Raw genomic sequence first — 22,464 nt, 5'->3', positions numbered from 1 at the left:
ACCACGGTGCCTGTCCCTCGACTCAGATCAGTTAAATCAAAGGTAAACAAAAGAGGAGCTATACTTAAGAACCTAATTGGAATTAAAACTACCACTGCAATGATAGAACAGAATAGGACAATTAGATGTGGACTATTAAATATGTGGACTATTAAATATTAGATATCTGTCTGCTATTTGATATCAGATAATCACATTGATCTATTTTGTCTTATCGAAACATGGCTGTGCCATGAAGAATATGTTCAAAAACTCCTTGATGCAGCGGACGTGGGTTCGACTCTTTAATGGCTTCAGCTGTCCTATAAAAATAAAGGCCTAAAATGCCCAAAAAAGTATTTCAAAAAAATAATAATAATAAAGTATTCAATGGAGAAAAATCCTCACATTTTAGAAACTGGAAACGGTGACTGGTTCTCTCAATCAACTAAGTGTTTAATGGTCTAATCATTTCAGCTGGACTTTATATAGTTATATTGCATTATATTGTTGGGTTGTTTAACGTGTGTTTTGTGTGCACAAATCTTAATTCGTAAAGTAACTAGTAACTAAAGCTTTCAGATGAATGTAGTGGAGTAAAAAGTACAATATTTCTCTCTGAAATGTAGTGGACTAGAAGTAGAAAGTGGCATGAAAATAAAAGTTTTACCTTAAAATTTGTACTTAAGTACAGTACTCGAGTAAATATATTTAGTTACATTCCACCCCTGTCACTGTGTGCTTATTTAACAAGGCATGGCACATGTGGCAGATAGAGAGAGTAAAAGATGAAATAGTGTTGATGATGTAGACAGAGAGAGAGAGGTGTGGAGAGTGATCCAGCTGTAATGGGGTTCACTTAACCAGGCGAACTATGTCTCTCCTTAATATCCCTGCTGGCTGATCCCCAAAAGCGTGGCTTGAGGAAATTATCCACTGGCCCAGTACCACTTTACTAGGCAATCCATACAGTATAACTTCTTTGTCTCAGATGGTGTCAGAGAAGCAAAAGTGAGATATTGGGACACTTAACTGAGGAGGTAATCAATGCCGCATAAGCAGCAGCACAGATTCACTAGGACTCAGTGGTAGCCTTGTGCACTTAAATATTGAACAGAGGAGGGAAATGAATCTATTCGCCTTCATGCATTATTAAAAGGAAGTAAAAACAGAATTGTATCCACTGAGTTTCTGTTCTATTCTCTGAAGTGAGCGGACAGAGAGTTTGGAATTATGAGGCTCCATTAGTAGTCAGAGCGGTTTGGAGAGCTTTGAGTTTCCACATCCTGCCCAGTGAAACTGACAGGCACTACGGTTCATTTTTATAGCTTTCCAGGTTGATGCTCGAAAGGCCCTCTTAGGTTCCATTAGGTGCTATATTATGATGACTCCTTTGTTTTGATTTAATTCTTCGTTGTTTTAGTGATGATTTTTTAAGAAACATTGGCACTGATTCATGAAAGCAATGGCTACATGCACATACTCACATATTACTATTAAAAGGTTTATTGATGATGAAAACATGGCAATAGGGATGGCTAGATCTGCTTTAATGGCTAACTGCTGCACTTGCATTAGACGTGGACCAGAAGTGCATAATCCCCTTGTGGTACATGAAAACAGAGCATAGCAGGTGGAGCTTGGAAGAAAGTGGTTGAATAAAGCATTAAGACTTGCATGACAGCACAGAGCAGCAGCGGAAGTAGCAGCCTGGTGGAGAGCTAAACACAGGTGAGTCACAACACTGTGATGATGATGGTTTGCTAGTAAATGTGCACTCAATAGTGGACCATTCGGTTTCAGTGGGGTAGAGTTTTCTGACTGACTGCTCTTAAGTTCTTTGCTTTTCTCACAATACAATCTAATGTACAACAATGTATTACAATGATATCTATAGGTCTGTCCAATGTTTACAGCTTACAGATCAGGCAAGACATTATTGAACCTGAGGTGTGGGCAACCAGAGGTTTTCTGCTTGCTTTGTTTTTGGGAATCCCAATGGATGGATGGATGGATGGGGCCTGAGCAAAATCCACAACACTGGTTGGTTGATTGATTGTGGATGCATTTATGCTGCCACTCTTTTCTTGAGGGGGTACAGAGTTTAAGACACAAGCATAGTAGCATTGTAGAATACAACGTAGTACAGAGCATTTAGTGCAAACAAATAAAACACTTTACAGTTTTGGTGTTAATGTTTTGTATGTTACAACATCTGGTCGGTAAGCCTGGTAAAAGTATTTGCGACCTTGCCAAGAGCTCATTGATTTTTCACAATTTCGCATTTTCAGAATTAGCTTTAGTGGCTAGTCGCTTTAGTATGTGTACACATTCACAAACATATGAACTGATTAACACCGTACAACGTAGGGGACGAGCTTCTTGTATCGTGTCACTAAGTACACGTGAAGGCAGCATTAAAAGCCTGCCATCATAGATTGGGGTGAGATGCAATGGGAATAACTGTGCACACTTTTGGGGCAATATTTCTTCAAAGGCATTCATAGGGATGCACTGCACTCGGTGTCATGATCCTGGGTTTTGTTTAGTTTCCTGTTTTATTTTGTAGGGTTACTTCCCATGTGTCATGTCTTGTTTGATATCTTGTTTACTTCCTGTCTTGTGTGTTTTCCTGCATTTGTGATTGTCTGCCTTGCCCTAATGTAATGTAATATAATTTTGTAGAGGGAAGTTCCCTTAACCGACATTCCCTAAACAGGGAACAGGGAGTAGTTATTTACACTGTGGAAGGGAACGCAGCTTTAGTCTGTGTGCTCCCTTTGTCTGGTGTCAGTTTGTTGTCGTACTTGGTGTCAAGAAGTTCTGCCTGTTTTCTGGAGTTCCTGTTTTTTACCTGTTTTTTTATTCACTGCTTGCTTACTTGGACTTTAACTTTATTTGTCTTCATTAAATCATCTTCTTCTGCATTTGCTCATTACCTGCACCTCTTGAAACATTGACAGTCAGTTGCACAAAAAGTAACAGAAGCAGTTGTGTGAAGAATGTTAAAAGAAAAAGAAATTGAGAGAGAAGTTAACATCCTGTGATATCCCTGGACCTGGGCAATCGCTGCGTGAAGTGGCCATGATTGTCGGTTTTCAAAAGTTACAAAAATTGTCAGACAGTCTTTCAAAGTTCACCGACCATCCAACAAGCAACCTGTGTTAGAACAGGGAATTTTCTTTGGGTATCCAGCCTAATCTGAGGAAATGACCAGTCTTACGGTCACCACGTATTCCAGCACTATATGTTTTAGGTTTAAGTAGAGAAAAAATGATAGCTGGAGGCTGGATGTCTCTATGACAACTTGTGTATTGGCTTGCACTAGTCAAAGACATTGGTGGAGTGTGCAGAACTGTAAAAGGTAAAGCCTGTCTTCATTTATCTTTTCAACCTAATGTTTCCTAAAACACAACCAGGAGTCATGCTCTGATGTAAAAGTCTCCTTGCAGAGGCAGTTGTTCGTGTTGCATCTGCTTTTTTTAATAGTGGCTTAGATACCACATGATTGCTACATCCCAAGTTTGTATACAGCCAAGCAGGGTGCGATTTGCCGGGGGTGATGCGTGGGATTTCCCCATTTCTGGTCTACATATCCCTGCCTCTGCTGAATTACTTTTATCCCCGGTGGGGATGAAATGTATCCCCCTCTCACAGTGGTCAATGTTACTTCACCAATAGACCATATATTATTTACCTAAAATTGAAGTATTTAAACTAAGTAAAGCGCTGTAACGTGAACACACAGTGCTATAGAACGATAAAATCCGAGCGGCAGTTGCTGGTTGTATTTAGCCACTACAGAGCTCCAGGGGACCGGCTACCAGCGGCAGTTGTTTAGCCTCCAATAGGTGACTGTGAGCCAGGTACAGGCACCGCCAGATGACGGCCCTTTCAGGAGCCATAGTAGTGGAGTTTAGCCAGAAAAAGTGAGCGTCAAAGCAGCGATGACAGGCACCAAAATGACTAGTTAAATTTAGGAAAAAGATCGTGGTTTGGATTAAAACACTTCTGAGGAACGAACAAGCGTTTCCATGGTGAAAGTATTTTGTCTTCGCCGCAAAGTGAACTTCGCTCTCCAGCTTGAAAGCGCTGTTTTATGTTGACACCACGTTGTGTCATATTTCATTTTGAGATCATTTTTTCATTGCATATGTAAGTTCATAAATACGTGTTTTGGCATGGCTGGCCTAGTAGCACTATGTCCATGGTGGTATTAAAAGAGGGATTTAATTCTTGCTTGTTAATTCTTGCCTTTTTCACAAATCGCACCTTGCAGCCAAGAACCTTTTTGGCATGCCACTCAACCTTTCTCTCCTTATTTTTCCTGTCATTCTCCATTGGGCTGTCCAATGAAAAGCAAATAATAATGCCTTTTCAAAAACGAAGATTGGTGGAGTGAGACCCAAGGAACTGACCCCAGATATTCTTTCACTATTTGAGCAGTGTCACAACCGCTACACTGCTGCTTTCTGTGTCGTGTCAGTGAAGTGAAGCTGGAGTGTCCTGTCCAGTGTGCAGGCTTGAGCAGGTTGATGCAAAGGTACAACTGTTACCCACCTGACACCTCACTGTCAGGTCCCACAAAACAGTAGGAGTCATAAGGATTTTGCACCAGTGACATTCCAGGAGATGCTGGAATGATTTTCAGGATGATATCCGACTCTATTAGGGACTCTGGGGTTAATTAATTCTTCCTGTCAAAAGGTATGACCACAAGCAAGCAGATCAGAGCTTATTGTATTCATACATTATCAGTATGTTATTTCTCTTTTATTTGTATGACTTTATTAACTAAACTAACCATGCAAGTCATTAGCAGGACACGGTTTGCATACAATGTGAAGTCTATATTAGTCCTGCTGGCCTTATTTAATGTGAATCACATTTTCAGAATCAGCTTTAGTTGCTAGTAGCTTTAGTATGTGTACACATACAATGTATTTGACCCCAGTTTTAAGTTGCTCTCAATTTATTTGCACACAGTTCAAGAACAGTTTCTAGTTGTAATGGTAAAACTACCAGGATGCACGATGCTTATCCAAGCCACATCTTTGTCCTATTTTAAATCTCAAAAATGTGCAACATTTTGCCTGATGATGGTCTAGTATTGAAACATTGCCAACTACTAAATGTATTTTTGCAAGTTAGACAATGTGCGGGAGTTTCTTGCATCTGTCTTACGTTATAGAGTGTATAGTGTAAAGCATTAGAAATTGTTGTATGAATTTGCATGTAGGCCAACATCAGCCACCCTGCACCCACCTGAATAAATGATTTTCTCCAATTTAGAGACCCGTATGGACATTTAACTGCCCCTCTACAGTCCCTGTAGGCTACGTTGTCTTTTCAATTTTGTTGTATTAATGTGTGTGTTTTCTTTAACGATTTACTTTATTGATTAGAACGGCTGCTTGTAAACATTTCCATATGCGCAGTTATGTCACTGCAGCTAATATCTTGTGAACTTTAAGCAGCCAAACGAACTGTAGTTACAAACTTGACAGAGTAAACAAAACTAGACCTTTAGCTTCTGAAATAATCATAATGAAGTTGCTGCTGTTTCTCGAGCATCTCCATGGAGACACACTTACAAATGAAGCTGTCTGTCTGACAGCAGCTCTGCTATGTTCACATTTTAAAGAACGTTACTAATATTTGCCCCATTAATTAAGTATTTCCTCATTAATTATGTATTATTTTACCCACCCGCTATTAATCAGAATGTTAATCTATATGATCTGACTGGTCCTGTGGATTATTGGGCTGCGAATATATTATTAATTTATATTATCTCTCTCTCTTCCTTTTTTATCTTTCTCTGTCACGCCTCTTTGTTTACATCCCATGGGTGAAAAGACTTCCGCAGAGGATACATCGGTGTAACCTCGACTATAGCTCCTCCCGGGAGCTTCCTCGATCCTTGATGTGCATTTTAGGAATTGAGACTTCCTTCAAGGTGGTGCACTGAGATCGAGTTCCAGGTCAGAAGCCGGAGGATCAAGGAGGTACAAATTAGGGAATTGGGAAAGGAGGATTGTCATCGCCAATGCTGTTTGTTTAAGAAGGAAGACAACAACTCCCATGATCCCACTTCACAATGTCATCAAAATGTCTGCTTCGATTGAGAGACCCCGACAGAGACCCCTAGCAGCAGAAAATTACATGTTGAACGTTCCTTGCTGTTTATGTTTTTATTATGTAATGTTTAAACTGCTAGGATGCAGGATGCGTATCCCCTCTGTGTTTTAATGCTAAACCTAAAACTACACTTGACCAAGTAAGGTTTCATTTCTCTTTCTTTTTTATTGATTTTGTAATCTAACAAAACCCCTGCTTGAAAAACCAATCTCGAGGAGTAACATTATAAATATTGAACATGTCGGATGAAAACCATAGGTTCTGTTAGCCTCATGTGCAAAAATGTCAAGGATATGAATCCAAAACTGTACATGTTTGTTTGCTTGCTTCCTTAGTAGACCTAAAGCTCCCTATCCACTATCTGACACACCCACACACTAACATACACAAGCACACACACTGACATTATACCAGCCAATTTACAGCCCAGTGGAACTCCAGATTGTGTTTGCACCAAAGTCCAATTGGCACCTCTCCAAAGCACTACTGAGCATATTCCCTCGCTCTGTTTTCTTTATCGTCCTATCAAGATATTTCCCCTGATGGCTAGCCTGTTGCAGGTGGGAGAGAGAGAAATTGTATGTCTGGATAATGAACTCACACCTTCCTCCTTCTCTGCCAAGGGCTCTATAAACTCAAGCAATTCTATATCTGTTCTCCCTTCCGTGTGTGTGTGTGTGTGTGTGTGTGTGTGTGTGTTGATGCATCTTCAACAGGCTTGGAGCCAATGCTTCATTTGTGAAAAAGCCTGATTTGGGGGAACAACCGTGTTCCATATCTGATAATCCATTAATTGAAATTCGGTTTTGCAATGAGAAAGAGAGTGTGAGAGGAGGACAAATACAGAAAGAGAATGAAGACTGGGTAGGTTGTTAAAATGGGCGTACAGAATAATCAATAGCAGTTAGGGGAGTGTGTGTTGTGTCAATCTAACAGCTTGTTCTTGTTCTAGGGGGACAAACCCCAGACGTGAAAACTGCTTGGCAGAGCCAGAACCAGATTGACGTTCCACTTTATTGAGATTTAGTGAGTCTGCACGGATTTGAATGATCCTCGGCGTAGTCTGTCAGTTGTCATGATAATGAATGGAAGATGACAGGTTCAGTGACAACCATTCTCACGTTGCTGCTCACTGTCGGAGGCAGCCAAACTTTATGACAAGGGCAGCCAAGGGATCTTAATATGACAATATTGGTAGGCCGTGATCATGATTAGAAGGAAAAAAGACTGATGGCTATGATGTTACCATACATCTGGATGCACTTTTGATAACTCTCAAAGTTTCTGCTGAGATACAAAGTAACCTTATTGAACTAAATTAAATACATTATTATAATAACAATAATAATGCATTTTATTTATAGGCACCTTTCAAAGCAGCAATATATCAAGACATCATTAAATCAAAAAAACAGTAATATGCAATAATAAGGTATTACAATAACAAAAATCTTTATCAGGGAGAAATGCATGTTAGCTTGCCAGTGGCTAATGTTAGCAAGCCAACTAAGAACACACAACATGTAAATAATGCAACCTTGGAGTTGGCAGAAGGCGTATTCCCTGTCTTTTTGCAGAAGGTATCTGCCTCACCCCATTTACAGCCCCCACACCAAGCTAGGACATCTAGGAATGTTTCACTGTCCTATATAACTTCCCAAAATATTGAATTTTCCCTTGTGGGATTAATACAGTATATTATTATTATTATTATTATTATTATTAGTAGTAGTAGTAGTAGTAGTAGTAGTATTAAATGTCAAAATAAAAAACTGAATGTAACTACAACTAACCCTGATTTAAATTCACTGAGGGATATTCAGCTTTTCTAATAAATAACAAATACGATTTGGTCCAGTCAATGACATCTAACACTGACAAATGATGCAGTCTAATTGATTATACAAAATATCATACCATGCAGCTATGGTAAGTCTAACTTCAATTGGTTAATTTTTATCATCTGATACTACACAAATATGAAAGAACAGATATTATAATTCTGGTTATCCAGTGAGTTTGAATGTCACTCAATTGATTGGAATAGTAGGCTAAGTATTGTCTGTCTATCCAAAGCCTGATATACTTTTTTTCTCTCTACCATAGATCCATTGTTGTCCAATTAAATACACATCATTGAGCCACATTGTTGCACTGGGTGAAATGTTCCTTCATTAACCATGAACACAAGCACTGTATGTATTTATTTATTACTGACTCACTTCCACATACATCGTCCTGTTGCTCTGAAATACAAACTGGAGCAAGAAATATATATTAATCTGCCTCTAAAATTAGTCCCCAAACAATTGCACTCATTCTTAAAGATGTATGTGTTCAGTAGGAACCAATGGGCTATTATGGGCTGAGTGCCACACACAAGGTAGGAAAGTCAGAAAGTATTGAGAGATGGACTAACATATTGTTGGTTTGGGATTTTTCATTGGATTTGATAACAATCAGAAAAACACATGGACATGGAATCTGTACACACTTATACACACAGATAGTTCACAGACTCAATATTAATGCTTTTGAAATATAAATGTGCCTTTGGTTTTCTTTAGTGCTGCTCTTATTTGTAATACATTATCATGCCAGGTAGACTCAGTTACTACACTAAAGTGTTTTGATCCTCTGAACATTGCTCTGCTTGCCAAACCTCCTTGACTGTGCTGAAGGAACGCGGTTGTGTAATCATGTTATTTTGCTAGAGAATGCTCAAAAAAGTCCAGTTTAATAGGAAGTGTGTGACAGTGTTGTTTGTCCTGTGATTTCAGAACTTGCATTTTCAAATGCCCATTGGCTTGCGGACTTGAATATGTCACTTTTCCAGAGAAGTGATCAGCTGAAAAACTGTCAGTAATACTGACAGGCTCCAGACTGCAATATGAATAAGCAAAGAGTTACAGGGGATGATTTATAGATATTGAGTTTTATTTTAAATCCAACAAAGATAAATGCATAGACACTAAGAGATGAGAGGAAGAGATTATTCATTCTGGTGCTCACTGAGCCATTGTCACTGCCACCGTGGGGAATATTACTCCACAGTCAAGCTTAACAGCTGACCAAATATATCTCTGTCTGTTGTGCTCTTGGTCTCCCTCGGCTTGTTTTTGCTTTGAAAATGTGTTTATGACGATGCGCATCATTTGACAGATATGATATTACAGAGAAATGTCAGACATTATTTTTTGTCTTTTAATACATTTAAAGTTTTGAATAGGACAACATCCCTACAAAGTAACACAATACAGTTAAAAAAAACTGTACTGAACAATACAATCACATGCAACACAGGGGATAAAGGTACAGAACAAAGCTCTTGCGCAAAATGTATTACGCAATTAGGATCTTAGAAAGATCCAAAATCATATTCATGAAAGAGACTGCCCTCCCCAAAAAACGACGCCATTGGTCATTTGTTCAAGCAGCTTATTACACCCATATTTACATTTATAGTGGCTGTAGTAATTATGATTGGAGCGAAGCAGGAAGTCAGGTGACGTAGTATAAAATAGTCATGTCAAAATGAAGCATTTTCTTTATTTTCTGAGCCCAGTAGATGGCGTTCTCTGTTCAACAAAGGATTGAAAGCACAGTGAATTGCCATTCCATGAGCCTTTATCTTAAAACCAAGAGTGCCATCTAGTTGAGTCAACAAATACAACTAATGGTTCATGAATCTTCATTTGGGCGTCACCAGCATAAAGAGCCGCAAAGTCTGCATAGGGATGGGTCAAAGTAACCAGGTCTTTGACTCAGGTGACTGCTGTTTGTGTCTCGTGTGAAACCAAAAGTCAACGTTGACTTTTTTTTATTTTACGTATACAAGTTAACTAGTAAGTTAAGTTACTGTGTGACGTAGTTATGTACGTAACTTAAGTAATGTAACACATTTACTTATTTTAACCCAAACCATGATCTTTTCCTAAACATGTAGTTTTGGCGACCGTTTCAAAACCACGTGTTAATAACTAGCGTTACGTTTAGGTATGAGGACATGTTAGTCTATATCCATGAAGTTCCACTTCCGGGATTGCTCCTTTTCCGACAGAACTTCCGCCAGATTTCATTCTTTTCGGCCAGATGTCCGTTACCTTACACTTTCTTTGTGTTGGCGTTCTAAACTCCGGTGGATTTCTGAGGACTATGGTTAACTGCTCCTCAGATCTCTGCAGGGTAAATCCAGACAGCTAGCTAGACTATCTGTCCAATCAGAGTTTTCTGTGGCATGACTAAAACAACTGTTGAACGTACACATGTTCCACCAAAACAAGTTCCTTCCCGAGGCTGTTTTGCAGAGGCACCATGGCTCTGCCCGGTGCTTAGCACTGCCCAAGAGGATTGTGATTGGTTTAAAGAAATGCCAATAAACCAGAGCATGTTTTTCTCCCATCCCAGAATGCTGTGTGGACTAGCCAGACCCTCCTCCGCAGCGCTGTGGAGGAAGGTCTGGCAATGCGAGACTAAGGACATGTTGATCTGATGCCACCGGTAAGGGCGTTAATTTAGAAAACATTCCTGTGGGTCGTATTAGAGAACAAATGACATATGTGGTCGTATGGGTTGGAGGACTTGTTGTCATGAAGAGTCAATTCCTTTTCTTTTATTTATTATAGAAGAGTCAATGAGATCCAAATCCTTATGTAATTTATATTTTACATAATTATCTGTTTTTAAGTGAAATAACTAGTGCAGGAAAAAATGGTATACTACTTTCAGTGGTAGAACTTAAAAGTTGCAGTATAAGTCCTGGATTCAAATTGTATTACACATTTGAAATATTACTTAAGTAAAAGTGCAGATGTTTTAGCAACAAAATGTTTAATGTTGTAGTCAGTCAAGGTGGAGATCATTTGAACTGCTTCATACGCTGTTGAGTAGTTTTATCAATAGCAATGCATCATAATTTATAACCTGATCATGTGGTTTGTGTTGAAAACATTGATATAATAAACATAACTAGTACTATAGTTGTAGATGTAGTTGCGTAAAATCAAGTACATGTACCTCAAAGTTGTAATTAAGTAGTACTTGAGTAAATGTACGTTGTTCCTTTCACTGAAGACTTGACAATATGAAATAATAATTCTACCTAAAAAAAAAGAAAAAAAAGAGCCCTGTTAGACATAATGTTTTTATCGAGCATGACATCACAACAAACCCATGATTAACTCTCCTGACAGAAAAAAAAATAATATCTGACTTTTGTTTTCTTAAGTGTACATGGTGTAATTAAAATGTGGTTTAATTATTATTCATGAAAAGTTTTGTCAAGTATTTTTAGACAGATGAAAAATGTTCTGCATGTGGACTAAAAAAAAGTAATTAGTGGTGATGTTTTTTCAAGGTGATCAGCATGGTCACTAATTACAGGAACATTTCTCTGAGCAGGTAAAGCTGCCTTAAACAAGTGAAATTACTACAGCTCGCTCGTGGATGTTATGTGCTTCAAGTGGAGAGAAAAAAACATCAAGTTCAGCCAAGGCCTTGAGCTGCATTATACAACATTCACTTATTTAAAGGTGCTGTAGGATTGTGAAGATCCAGGACTTAGCCAAAGAATTTGAACATCGGTTGTCGATGTTCAATTCTCAGTCCCTCCCCCCCTTTCTGCTAAAGCCCAAAACGGTCTCCTAAGCCCTTCCCCCTAACAAGGGAGAATGAATGTGTGTGCCTGAGCAGTGATTGACACACAGTTAGACCCCCCCCCCCTCCCCCCCGGTCCTGATTGGTGCATCTGAACAGGGAGCTGTGGATTTTTGTAAATCACACTACAGGCTGTAGGTGGTGCCAGATGCGCCGGATTTTTTTTTTTTTTTAATTATCTACTTCATGTAGTTCTACTGGAACATAGGGTCAGTTACAGCAAATGTGACAGAAAGTTAGTTTTATAAGTCTTACCTACTGCACCTTTAAAGTAATGGTAACACTTTAAAATAACCATCGCTATAAATGGTAAATCAATAGTTAATTAAACTTAAATGAATAGTTATTTTACCAACAAAATGATAATTAATAATGTTTACTAATTATTAGTTATGCTTTAATTTGTTATTTTAAAAGATTATTGTTGTTCACATCTAAACATTTTATACATTATATTAACTTTTTGTTAATGATTAAGAAATCATTTGTGAACCGTCAGCAAACATAATTTGGAAGTCTATTGTAAAGTTGCATCTGATGAAAATAATACCTTGTTAATGGTTAATAAAGACTTTGTAAAGCATCTATAAACATTATTTAGATAGCTCTTATCAGTGCTCAAATAATAAAATAATCACCTCTTTTATAGATCACCAAAAAAAGATCTAATGGGGCCAAATGAATGTTATTTGATGCTTTATAATACTGTTTATATACAGTTTACAAAACAATTATTAACCACTGACCAAGTATTACCTATCTATCTGAAGTTATAAATGTATTATTGTATATGACACTAAACTAATGATAAAATAACATTAATTATAATATTACTAATAATAACATTATAAATCATCATTTCATTGACTTTTAACAGTAAAATACCTATTAACTAAAGATGAATTAACTATCAATTTACAATTTATTAGTGATGGTTATTATAAAGTGTTACCAAAGTAATTTGTTTTGTATGACTTTATTAGATGGATGCCTGAGGGGTTAATATATGGTATAATGATCCAATTTAAGTCAAGGTAATGGCATAATCTACAAACACATCATTCCCTGAGTTACATTTTTAGACAACCTAGATGGTTTCCAAATTACAATTATCCCTTGACATCAAAATTGATGTATTCACATCTGATACACTGCAGAGTGAACTCACCTTAATGTCCTGAATTTGTTATGCTAAACGCCTATGGAAATTCAGTCCCACACAAAGCATAGCTTTGACTAAATATATGAACGCAGTTTTGGTGCAAAGCCCGAAACTTGCATTATCCAAGGACTGCTGATTTAAAACTTTTAAAAACTGCACAGGTTGCAGTGTTTTAGTGAGTAGGAGTTCAAACAGCACACAAAGTACAAAAAGCACACAGAAGATGGATGCTAGACTGGTGCTTAGGATGAGATCAGGACCATGCAGCATGCTTTGGATCCACACACAGTCTCAGATTTATTAGCAGGAATCCACATGGAAATATTTGTATTCCGTATACATGTGGGGAGGAAATATATGAAAGCGAAAGCTGATATACGAAATTGAATATCTGTTATATTAAATTTGAGACTGTTCTTTACTTTGTTGTGGACCTGCCTGCAACTTTCACAGACCCCTGGAGACCAAAAGCTCCATAACAGAAAGCAGTGGGTGATGAACACTTTAAAATAGGGCACTTCTCTGTGACATAAAGACAGCTCTGGAGTCCTTGCCTGGAGCTGAAGCCTTTATTTTCCCTTTTCCCCCCTGGAGGCGTTTTAAAATGATCGATTTTTACATTATTTTAATCCAAGGGACTCGCGTGTTATTGAAAAGAGGAGTGATTGATCTGGACGTGCAGGCTGGACATTGATCACTGGGAGATGGGAGGTCGGGCTGTTTCCCTGAGGATCGCCCTGAGAGACACACACACACACACACACACACACACACACACACACACACATAATTGCGCGCTGTTGGCTGAGGTCGTGTGGGTGTTTGTGCGCGCGCACGAGTTGATTTGACTTGCAGCTCCTTTTGCTGAGAAGTTCATTTCCGAAGAGAAACTGTTACCGCTGCATCACTCTGTTACAGATGCATTGCGCTGGATGCTTTGGCAATGCATGCGTAAAACTGTCGGTTCTGTGTGATATCCCCGATATCCACGTCTCGCCACATCTGAGTGGCAAAGAAGACTGATGTCCTTATAATAAGAGGTCTGATCCATCTCAACAGCAAGCCGGCGTATGGCTGCGCGCAGTTTGCAGCAACTCAAACGCAGGGCGGATTAAGCGTGATCCCCGTGTGAGATCGGTCGGAAACAACGCACGAAAAAGAGAGCGAGGAAGGGAACGGAGGTAAGCGCGCACTCGAGCTGTAAGAAGCATTTTTTTTTCTTCCTGGGACGCGCACAGACAGGCAGCGCTGCTGGTGAGACAGCAGACAGGGAAGAGCAGGAGAGGAGGAGGACGCACAAACACAGAGACAAAGTTCTCCTGCATCGAGATGAAGTATGGCGCCAACAGATATCTGCGTCCGCATGTAATGGAAGTTTTGGAGCATAAAGGGAAAGAGGAGAAATACCCCCAAGGAACGAGTGCACCCATGTATTTCGGTGTGGCATGAGCTTTTCAGTGCAGTGGAGCCAATGACACATCCAGTCATGATTTGGGTCGCATTTTTACCTTTTTTGGTTTCGTGCGCACACGGGAACAGGACCGTGGAGCAGGTGCCGTTTTTTCACGGGCATGTATTTGAAAATTCGTCTCCCGGCTCCCGGGTCAACGGACTGAGCGTCCCGTTAAAGCGGCTTAACTCGCAGAAGCTGTGCGGTACCGGGGAATCTGCAGCGCACTTTAAACTCCTGGGAGACGGTAGCGAGAATTTCCGTGTCTTTGCGCACCACAAACGGGGCCAAATTTTATTGAAGACTTCTGGGGTTCTGGACCGGGAGGAGCGGGCTGAATACGCACTAAGTCTGGGTTTGTGTTGCGGGCAATGCGCGGGACTCTCCCGGGAAGTGGGAGAGGAGTCTCCGGTTGTCGCTGAAGTGGCGTCCATCAAGGTGGACGTCCTGGACACCAACGACCACCAGCCCACCTTCCCCGGTGCCGATGTGAAACTGAGCCTGGATGATGCCACCGCGCTGCGCACGGCGATCTACACAGTGACCGCGCGGGACGATGACAGCGGCAAGAACGCGCAGCTCATCTACTTCGCCTTGCCCAAAAACGGGAGTTTCTACGCGGTGCCCAAAACCGGAGACATCCTCCTGGTGGACTCTATCCTCGGTCTGGGGGATCCGATTAAGTTTAAAGTGTTCGCCCGGGACCGCGGGTGGCCACCTCGCACGAGCCAGAGCATAGCAGTTGAGATCAACCCACGGCAATGGCCCGTGGCCCCCTTGATCAACACCCAACCGGGGGAATGGAAAGCTAAATCACAAATTAAAGTCCCAGCGCGAAGGTCCAGGTCAGTACTTGAATCAGACAGCCCCGTTTTTATCAACGTGTCCGAGGATGCAGGGATCGGTTCAGTGGTGATGAACCTAAACCCGGTGAGGTTTCAGTCGGCAGCGTTTGAGTTGGTGGAGCCCGACATGGAGAGCTCGCCGGTCAGCGTGAGCCGGGACAGCGGGGATATAGTCATATCACGGAGACTGGACCGGGAGACTGAGCCTCTGGTGGAGATCAGCATCAAAGTTCAGGATAAAAGAGGTGAGCGTGAGTGAAAGAGCGACCCGGTGTGTGTGTGTGTGTGTGTGTGTGTGTGTGTGTGTGTGTGTGTGTGTGTGTGTGTGTGTGTGAAAGAGAGAAACAATATTGAACACGGCGGTGTGTGCGCACATTTGTTGTCTCGTGTGCGTTCCGTGCGAGGCACCTTGAGCAATATACAAACATCATTTGTGTCATTCGGTTGAATGTGTTACATTGTACTGTGTGCGTAAATGCGCATGAAGAGCCTAAACTTGATTCACATCAGTTCTGATGATATTGTGATGTGATACAATGCGGATTGTCTTCCCTGAGGCTCGAACTTTCTTCCCAGTGTTCCAATGGTGCCTGAAACCCTAGAATGGAATCCACTGGCCAAGATACAGTATATGTTTGGTAATAAAGAGGAGAGGAGAAAGTAACCACATATAGTTGTTACTTAAACTTGATTAATCACTGTGGTGCAATGTGTCCCACTGGGACATTGTGTTTGAAACGTTACTATTTCGGAGCAGGGTCAGCAGGCAGCCTCTGCGTGTAGCATGAGGTCAGGGTCTTGGTGAAAGGTCATTGGTGTCTTTGAGGTGTGAGCAGGCCCGCTGTGGGTAGAGATGACCCCGTCCCCGGCCCAAAACCCAGGTAGGGCCCATGCAAAGGTCAATGGCACTGCTGTATGTATTCTGTTAGTTTGCAATCTCAACATATATGTATTTTATTTTTTTCCTCTCGTTTCACTACTACTTTTATTGCTCTCAACAGCTGTCTTTTCTAATCTGTGTACTCTTTGTACATTGTTGTTTTACCTTGTAACCTGTTCTGCTTTGTTTTGTTAATCATGTTAGTTCTGTGCTGTCTTGTTTTGTGCTAAGTAATGCTTTATGCTAAGTTATGCTCTGCCTGTGTTGTCTTTCTCTCTTTGTATATTTGTAAATTAAAAAAAAGCCTTTTTAACATTGACGCCAGGGGATTACAGAGGAAAAGTACAATTTTGGCTTATTCTGGCATTTTTAACCCATGTATGATCATGCGTTTTATTAATTTGCACTTTCCCCTTTTTAAATAAACTTGAATTAAATTGAATTTAATTAGTGGGTGTGGTTGAGGGGCCCAATTAGAAAGTAAAAAAAAAAACGTCCTCTAATTCCATATTCCTAATGGCGGGCCTGGGTGCCAGGAAACATGACTGAGTGAAAACTCCACACATACATTATAGACTCTGGCCAGCTCTGAAGGGGTTCTAACCAGGAATCCTATTGCTGTGGTAAGTGAGTGCTAACCACTGAAGTACCAGGCAGCCTCACATCCATGCACTAACCAGTTACAATCCTGCAAAGCAGGAAAGATCAGGCTAAGCGGTGTCAGAGCGTCTGGTGTTTACAATAGAGGTTAAACTGAGTGACACTCATCAGTGTTGATGATGATTCATGTGCTTGGATAAATTAGGGCAGAGTGAATGTGTCAGCTGCGCTGCCAGCAGCAACAGATGTTGGGATGTCAGGGTAGAAGCGTGGCGCGCAACGGCCACCGTACCAACAGGTTAATTATCACCTGCGGATAAAAAGCACCGAGCAGAGAGACAGAGTGAGTTAACATGCAGCCAGATCCACATTAATAAATGCATATGTAAAGGGATGAAACACTGGGATAATTGACTGTGAGACTGAGCCCTGGAAACTAGACTATAGAGTGCAAAAACAATATGAATGAGTTTGCACTTGGTTCTGTTTATACATTTAAATTATATATGTATGTCTGTCTGTCTGTCTGTCTGTCTGTCTATAATTTGACTGGAAGAACAGTTCTGCAGCTTGTTCCATTAGGACCAGCTAATATAATTTCCCGGGGGAGTGACCTAATCAATGTGACCTATTGGTCTCGGTAATGTGAACTATCCTGATGCAGGAAAGAAGCTGAGCCTGCTTTTGGAACACAATGCTAATTTGCACTCCCAGTAACAATGTTGGCTATTTGTCACAATCATTTCCTTCAACACATGATGATATTGATGGAAAACGATACGTTTTCAGTGTTCAATGTAACACTTTACTGTTGCAGTATCACGGCATCCTCCGAGAGTTCCTTTAAATAGCATCAGAAGACGTAGCTAATGTTCAGCTGCTGTTTGATTTTAAGGAGGCACTCAGTTGGGACTCTTGGCATCCAAAGTCACCCAATATGCCTTTTGGTAGGCAGGTCTCCAAACCTTTTTATTTTTTTATTTCAAACAAGTAGAACAACTTTTACAAGCCAATGAAATGCGTTAGTAGATTACCAGTATGTTTTTCCCTGAATTCTATCAAAATTTAAACTAGTTTCATCTTTTCTGACAGAATGTGTTATTATATTTTTCTTACAAATTAACAGGAATGAAACACAGGAGACATCTTGAATAGGCCTGCATGATAAATTGTTATGAAATAGCGATCTCGATTCACCCCTGTTCACGATTGAACTTTTAAATGACTTTGATTTTTTTTTTCTCCTTTAATTAATTTATTGAAAGCATTTGACATTGACATTAACAAGTTTTAATGATGTAAAGACATGTTCAAGGAGTTCAGATAGAGCCTGTATCAGGGCCATATTTAGTTCAATGTGTTATACGTCACTATTTTTGGTAGCCTACTGTACTTAAATGGCCAGTTTGTACTTTATTTTCTGTATTAATTGAAGCATCTATGTTTACAGGCTTGTGGTGATGCGCAATGTGCTAGAGGTGACAAAAAAAAATCTATGTTTGGTAATGCCAATTTTGTTTTGTTTTGTCATGGTTCATGTGTGCAATAAACATTACACTTCGTGAGAAAGAAATCGTGGCAGAGAATCGTGATATCAATTCTAAGCTAAAAGAATCGTGATTCATATTTTTCCCCGAATCGTGCAGACCTAATCTTGAATAATACCATATATTGGTGGAAGAGGAACAAAACAAAACATGGCTATTGTCAATTTAACAAGATGTAAATATAGAGATGACATGAGAGGCAGTGACAGGAGCATCATCTGCATATTTGTGCAAGTTCAGTGCATAGAAAGTGCATTTTAATGTGTAATCCATTTAAATCCAAATATTTACAATAAAGATTAGTTAGGTATGAAGTGTAAAATGGCTTAATGTATTTGAAGATTACAGACACATGACACATTGTTGCTGATGTGGCCAGTGCTGGTTTGGATGACTGAATCTTCAATGCGTCTTGGATGCATCTACATCTGAATTGTGATGTGTTTTGCTCTAAAATAATGCAAAGTGTAAAGAGAAGGATCAGCGTAAATGTTTGCTAAATGGATAGGTTTACCAAACACAACATTTTATGTGCTCATGTGTTTGACAGGAGGGGAAGATTGGGGCAGTGGATTAAAATACATTTCCATGACCTTACTATTTACTGCGTCATGCTGAAAGGCGGCAAGTTTTCATTTCCAGACTTAGCAGCAGGCGGCAAGGGGCGAGCCCGGCTCAGCTCGGTGTATGAAGCGTGAGGAACGCTGCATCCGTTCGGTTGTTGGTGGCTCTGTTGAAGTCTTTTAATCCGTTTGGAGTGGAAAGTCCTGCTGGATCCTCGACCTCCCTCCATCTGCTCGCATTATCCTTGTAATCCCATCTCATTCTCTCTGTCTGTCTCTCTGTCTCTCCCTCTTGCTCTCTTACTTTCTCGCTCTTATTTTCACTCTTACTCCAGGGATTTAGTTGGAGTGGAGGCACAGTTTTAGACAGCGTGAGCCAGCCTTTGACATGATTCTTCGAGGGACGGGTGTGTGTGTGTGTGTGTGTGTCTGAAAGTGATATCATCAGTATATAAGATCAAAGTACTGTTACGTTTTGGAGTTAGGAGTTGTTTTTTGAGGGTACGGGTTAGGGTTGGATTTAGGCACAAAGTGGTTATGGATCAGATTCGGGTAAATCTCCAGGGAATGAATACACACATCACAGGAAGTGACAAAAACAAGTTAGCTTGTGTGCACAAATTTATGTCACCCAGGTTTTTAGTTTCCATTCTTCTCACCAGGGTGTCTTTTTTATGCACAGCATTCAAAACAAGTGTACTATTCCCTGCTGTTTTTATTTAACATAAATCTGTGTATGTGTGCACGTCTAGCGTCTGATATCCCAATCCTTTCATTTCACAAGTCACTGAATAATGTGCCAACACCTAAAAAAGCACCAAGTGAGTGCTCTATTAATTTCCCCCAAAGATTCGTCATCCCCTCTAAAACAGCCAGTCTGACACTGTTCTTTGACTGCAGTGACTCCTGTTGACATAATGATCAATGGAATTATTAATTTAGTTAATTGGTTAAATGATTAATTTGCTCAAGCACGCACTAGTCCTTTGTCCATCTACAGCGCTTTCCTTTTTGAAAAAGCCACAGTAATATTTTCTTTAAGTGCTTTTTTTTCAAAACATATATTTTTAGTTAAGGTAGAACCCCCTTCTATACTTTAATCATTTCTAGACACGAGAGTACTGTAATCCTTTTAGCTAATTATTATAATGCATTTCTTTTCAATTTTCTTTTTTCTTTTCTGGCAGCCTTTATGACAGAAAGAAGCGAGAAGGGCAGGATTGATAGAGTGACTAAAAGGGCTGGAAAAATGGTGGGACAGTTAAATACAGTTGATCAAGTAAATGACGACGACCGTTTGGCAAAAATGACACAGAAAATAATGAGGGACCCGGGTCACCCTCTTCATGGTCATTTGACTGGTAGGGTTATGGAACGTAGTGGTAGGCTAAGGCCTCCTGTGGTAATCTGACTGGTAGGGTTATAGAACGTAGTGGTAGGCTAAGGCCTCCTGTGGTAATCTGACTGGTAGGGTTATAGAACGTAGTGGTAGGCTAAGGCCTCCTGTGGTAATCTGACTGGTAGGGTTATAGAACGTAGTGGTAGGCTAAGGCCTCCTGTGGTAATCTGACTGGTAGGGTTATAGAACGTAGTGGTAGGCTAAGGCCTCCTGTGGTAATCTGACTGGTAGGGTTATAGAACGTAGTGGTAGGCTAAGGCCTCCTGTGGTAATCTGACTGGTAGGGTTATAGAACGTAGTGGTAGGCTAAGGCCTCCTGTGGTAATCTGACTGGTAGGGTTATAGAACGTAGTGGTAGGCTAAGGCCTCCTGTGACACCAACTAAGCGGTATGCTCTCTCTTTTATACTTCAGACTATCAGACAGCACAACAAGCACTTTAAACGTACATTTTTATAAATTCTGTACTGTATTTATGTATTGTATTGTATATTGTATTTATTGTATTGTATTTATGCTCTATTTTTTATGGGCATTAAGGCAGGTATGAGCACTGTAATTTCCATTTTTATGGATGAAATAAACTTGACTTTGACTTTGACTTTGAAACCCACATAATGTTAAAAAATAGATTATATCCAAACCAATTATCCATTTGTCTCTTGACCTACTCAGACGAGAGGAACAGAGCAACAGGTACTCCACTGGACTCTCGCCACATGAGTCATATATTCTTTTTTTTGGTATAAACCCTGAAAAGCCTGGCACATGTTTGACTAGAGATGGGAATCAAACCTCAACCTGTTTGGTGCAGACTAGAATGTGAATGTGAAAGCATCAAAAACTGTGTTCATAAGATCTATAATCTAGTTGACCTGCCAATTAAAGCTGCCGTACGTCAGCTTGTATTTAAACCAAATATAACCTTTGAGAGGTTTGGACTCTTTTGATAAATAAAAGAAAGGGTTTTGAAGGAAAACATCTTATATGTCTCAAAGTAAGGCATCGGTATTCAGAACAGTTTTAAAAATGTTCAAACAATAGCTACGTTTGACTTTCTTCACCACTCAGTTGTATGGTAGTGGAACATGCTTTATCAGGATATACAGTATATATATATATATATATATATATATATATATATATATATATAATGATATAAAGTATATATATATAAGGAATATCTTCCACTTGGCTGGGATTAAACTAATTAAAATTAAAATAATTTCCAATGTGACTTTAGTGTTTTCATCATTTTTCATAATCATAATATCATAATAATCAGCAGGATTAAGTTGCCTGAGCTGGAACATTATTTGTTTTCTACAAGTTAGATCAGTCATTTTTTTGACCGAATTATTACAAAGATGAAAAATGAATATCAGGATATCGGGCCAGCACTTTGTTCAAAAGAGTCTATGCCAGTCTCTCTCTGTGTGTGTGTGTGTGTGTGTGTGTGTGTGTGTGTCTGCATGCATGTGTGTGGGATTTTGGTTAATGAAGAATCACAGCTGGCTTTAATCGCGACAACTGTCAGTTGATCTCACACGTTTTTTGCCACTCACAACTGAACCAAGTACGTACACACATGCATGCAGACACATGCAAACAAAAATGAACTGTGTTTTCAGGCTCCTCAGTCAGTAAAAAACAGATTGAATGCTTTTGCATCAACATTATTTGACATCTCAAACACACTGATACACACGCACATACATACTATACATTTACTCACAAAATACAACATTGTGCTTAATGTGAGTTCTGGGTTGCCAAATTACCATTCCATATCCAGACAGATGGCAGTGAGGGAAGCCTGTTAGCTGCATATGTTAGTTGTCTTTTGTTTATCGAGATGAAACAGAGTCTGAATCCATTTGTTCCTTCAAAGAGCATAGATAGCACGTATTTGGTCTTAACCGCATTAACCCACACAAACCCAAGGTAAAGACACTTGAATGTTTTTTTAGCTCATTTCATTGCATTTTGTTTTTCTGTCTTACAAAAACAGATTCAAGATACAGACGCACACAGCACACACAACGTTCAGCTCATTATCCAGAGAGACTGTGGTTTGTGCATCTCATGGCAGACTTTCATTGACACCCTAACTGCTAGCTAGCTTTTCACCTTTACTTTCTTCAGTGCCCCAAAATGCTTTTTTCATTGCTTTAGTGTCTTTCATGTAAATGGTTCAAAAGAAACATCAACATTTTAAAGTCTGCTCACCGCCATCACTGCAAT

The 22,464-nt window shown here is 39.8% G+C and overlaps 2 protein-coding genes across 3 annotated transcripts in view; one reads left to right on the top strand and one right to left on the bottom strand.

Annotated features, from left to right (window-relative positions):
* dpy19l3 (dpy-19 like C-mannosyltransferase 3) overlaps nt 1-22,464 on the bottom strand; it is a 616,246-nt gene that overhangs the window by 153,085 nt on the left and 440,697 nt on the right. The window lies entirely within an intron of this gene.
* The window catches only part of si:ch211-186j3.6 (neural-cadherin), a 369,843-nt gene continuing 361,207 nt past the window's right edge, over nt 13,829-22,464 (top strand). The window contains exon 1 of the mRNA XM_031290668.2: nt 13,829-15,477. Coding sequence (XP_031146528.2) covers nt 14,409-15,477 — 1,069 coding nt within the window. The 5' untranslated portion in view covers nt 13,829-14,408. The remainder of the gene's footprint in view (nt 15,478-22,464) is intronic.

This window comes from Sander lucioperca, chromosome 3 (genome assembly GCF_008315115.2).
Source record: "Sander lucioperca isolate FBNREF2018 chromosome 3, SLUC_FBN_1.2, whole genome shotgun sequence".
Classification (NCBI taxonomy): Eukaryota; Metazoa; Chordata; class Actinopteri; order Perciformes; family Percidae; genus Sander; species Sander lucioperca.
The sequence above is the reverse complement of the archived record's forward strand: the minus strand, read 5'-3'. Positions and strand labels throughout refer to the sequence as shown.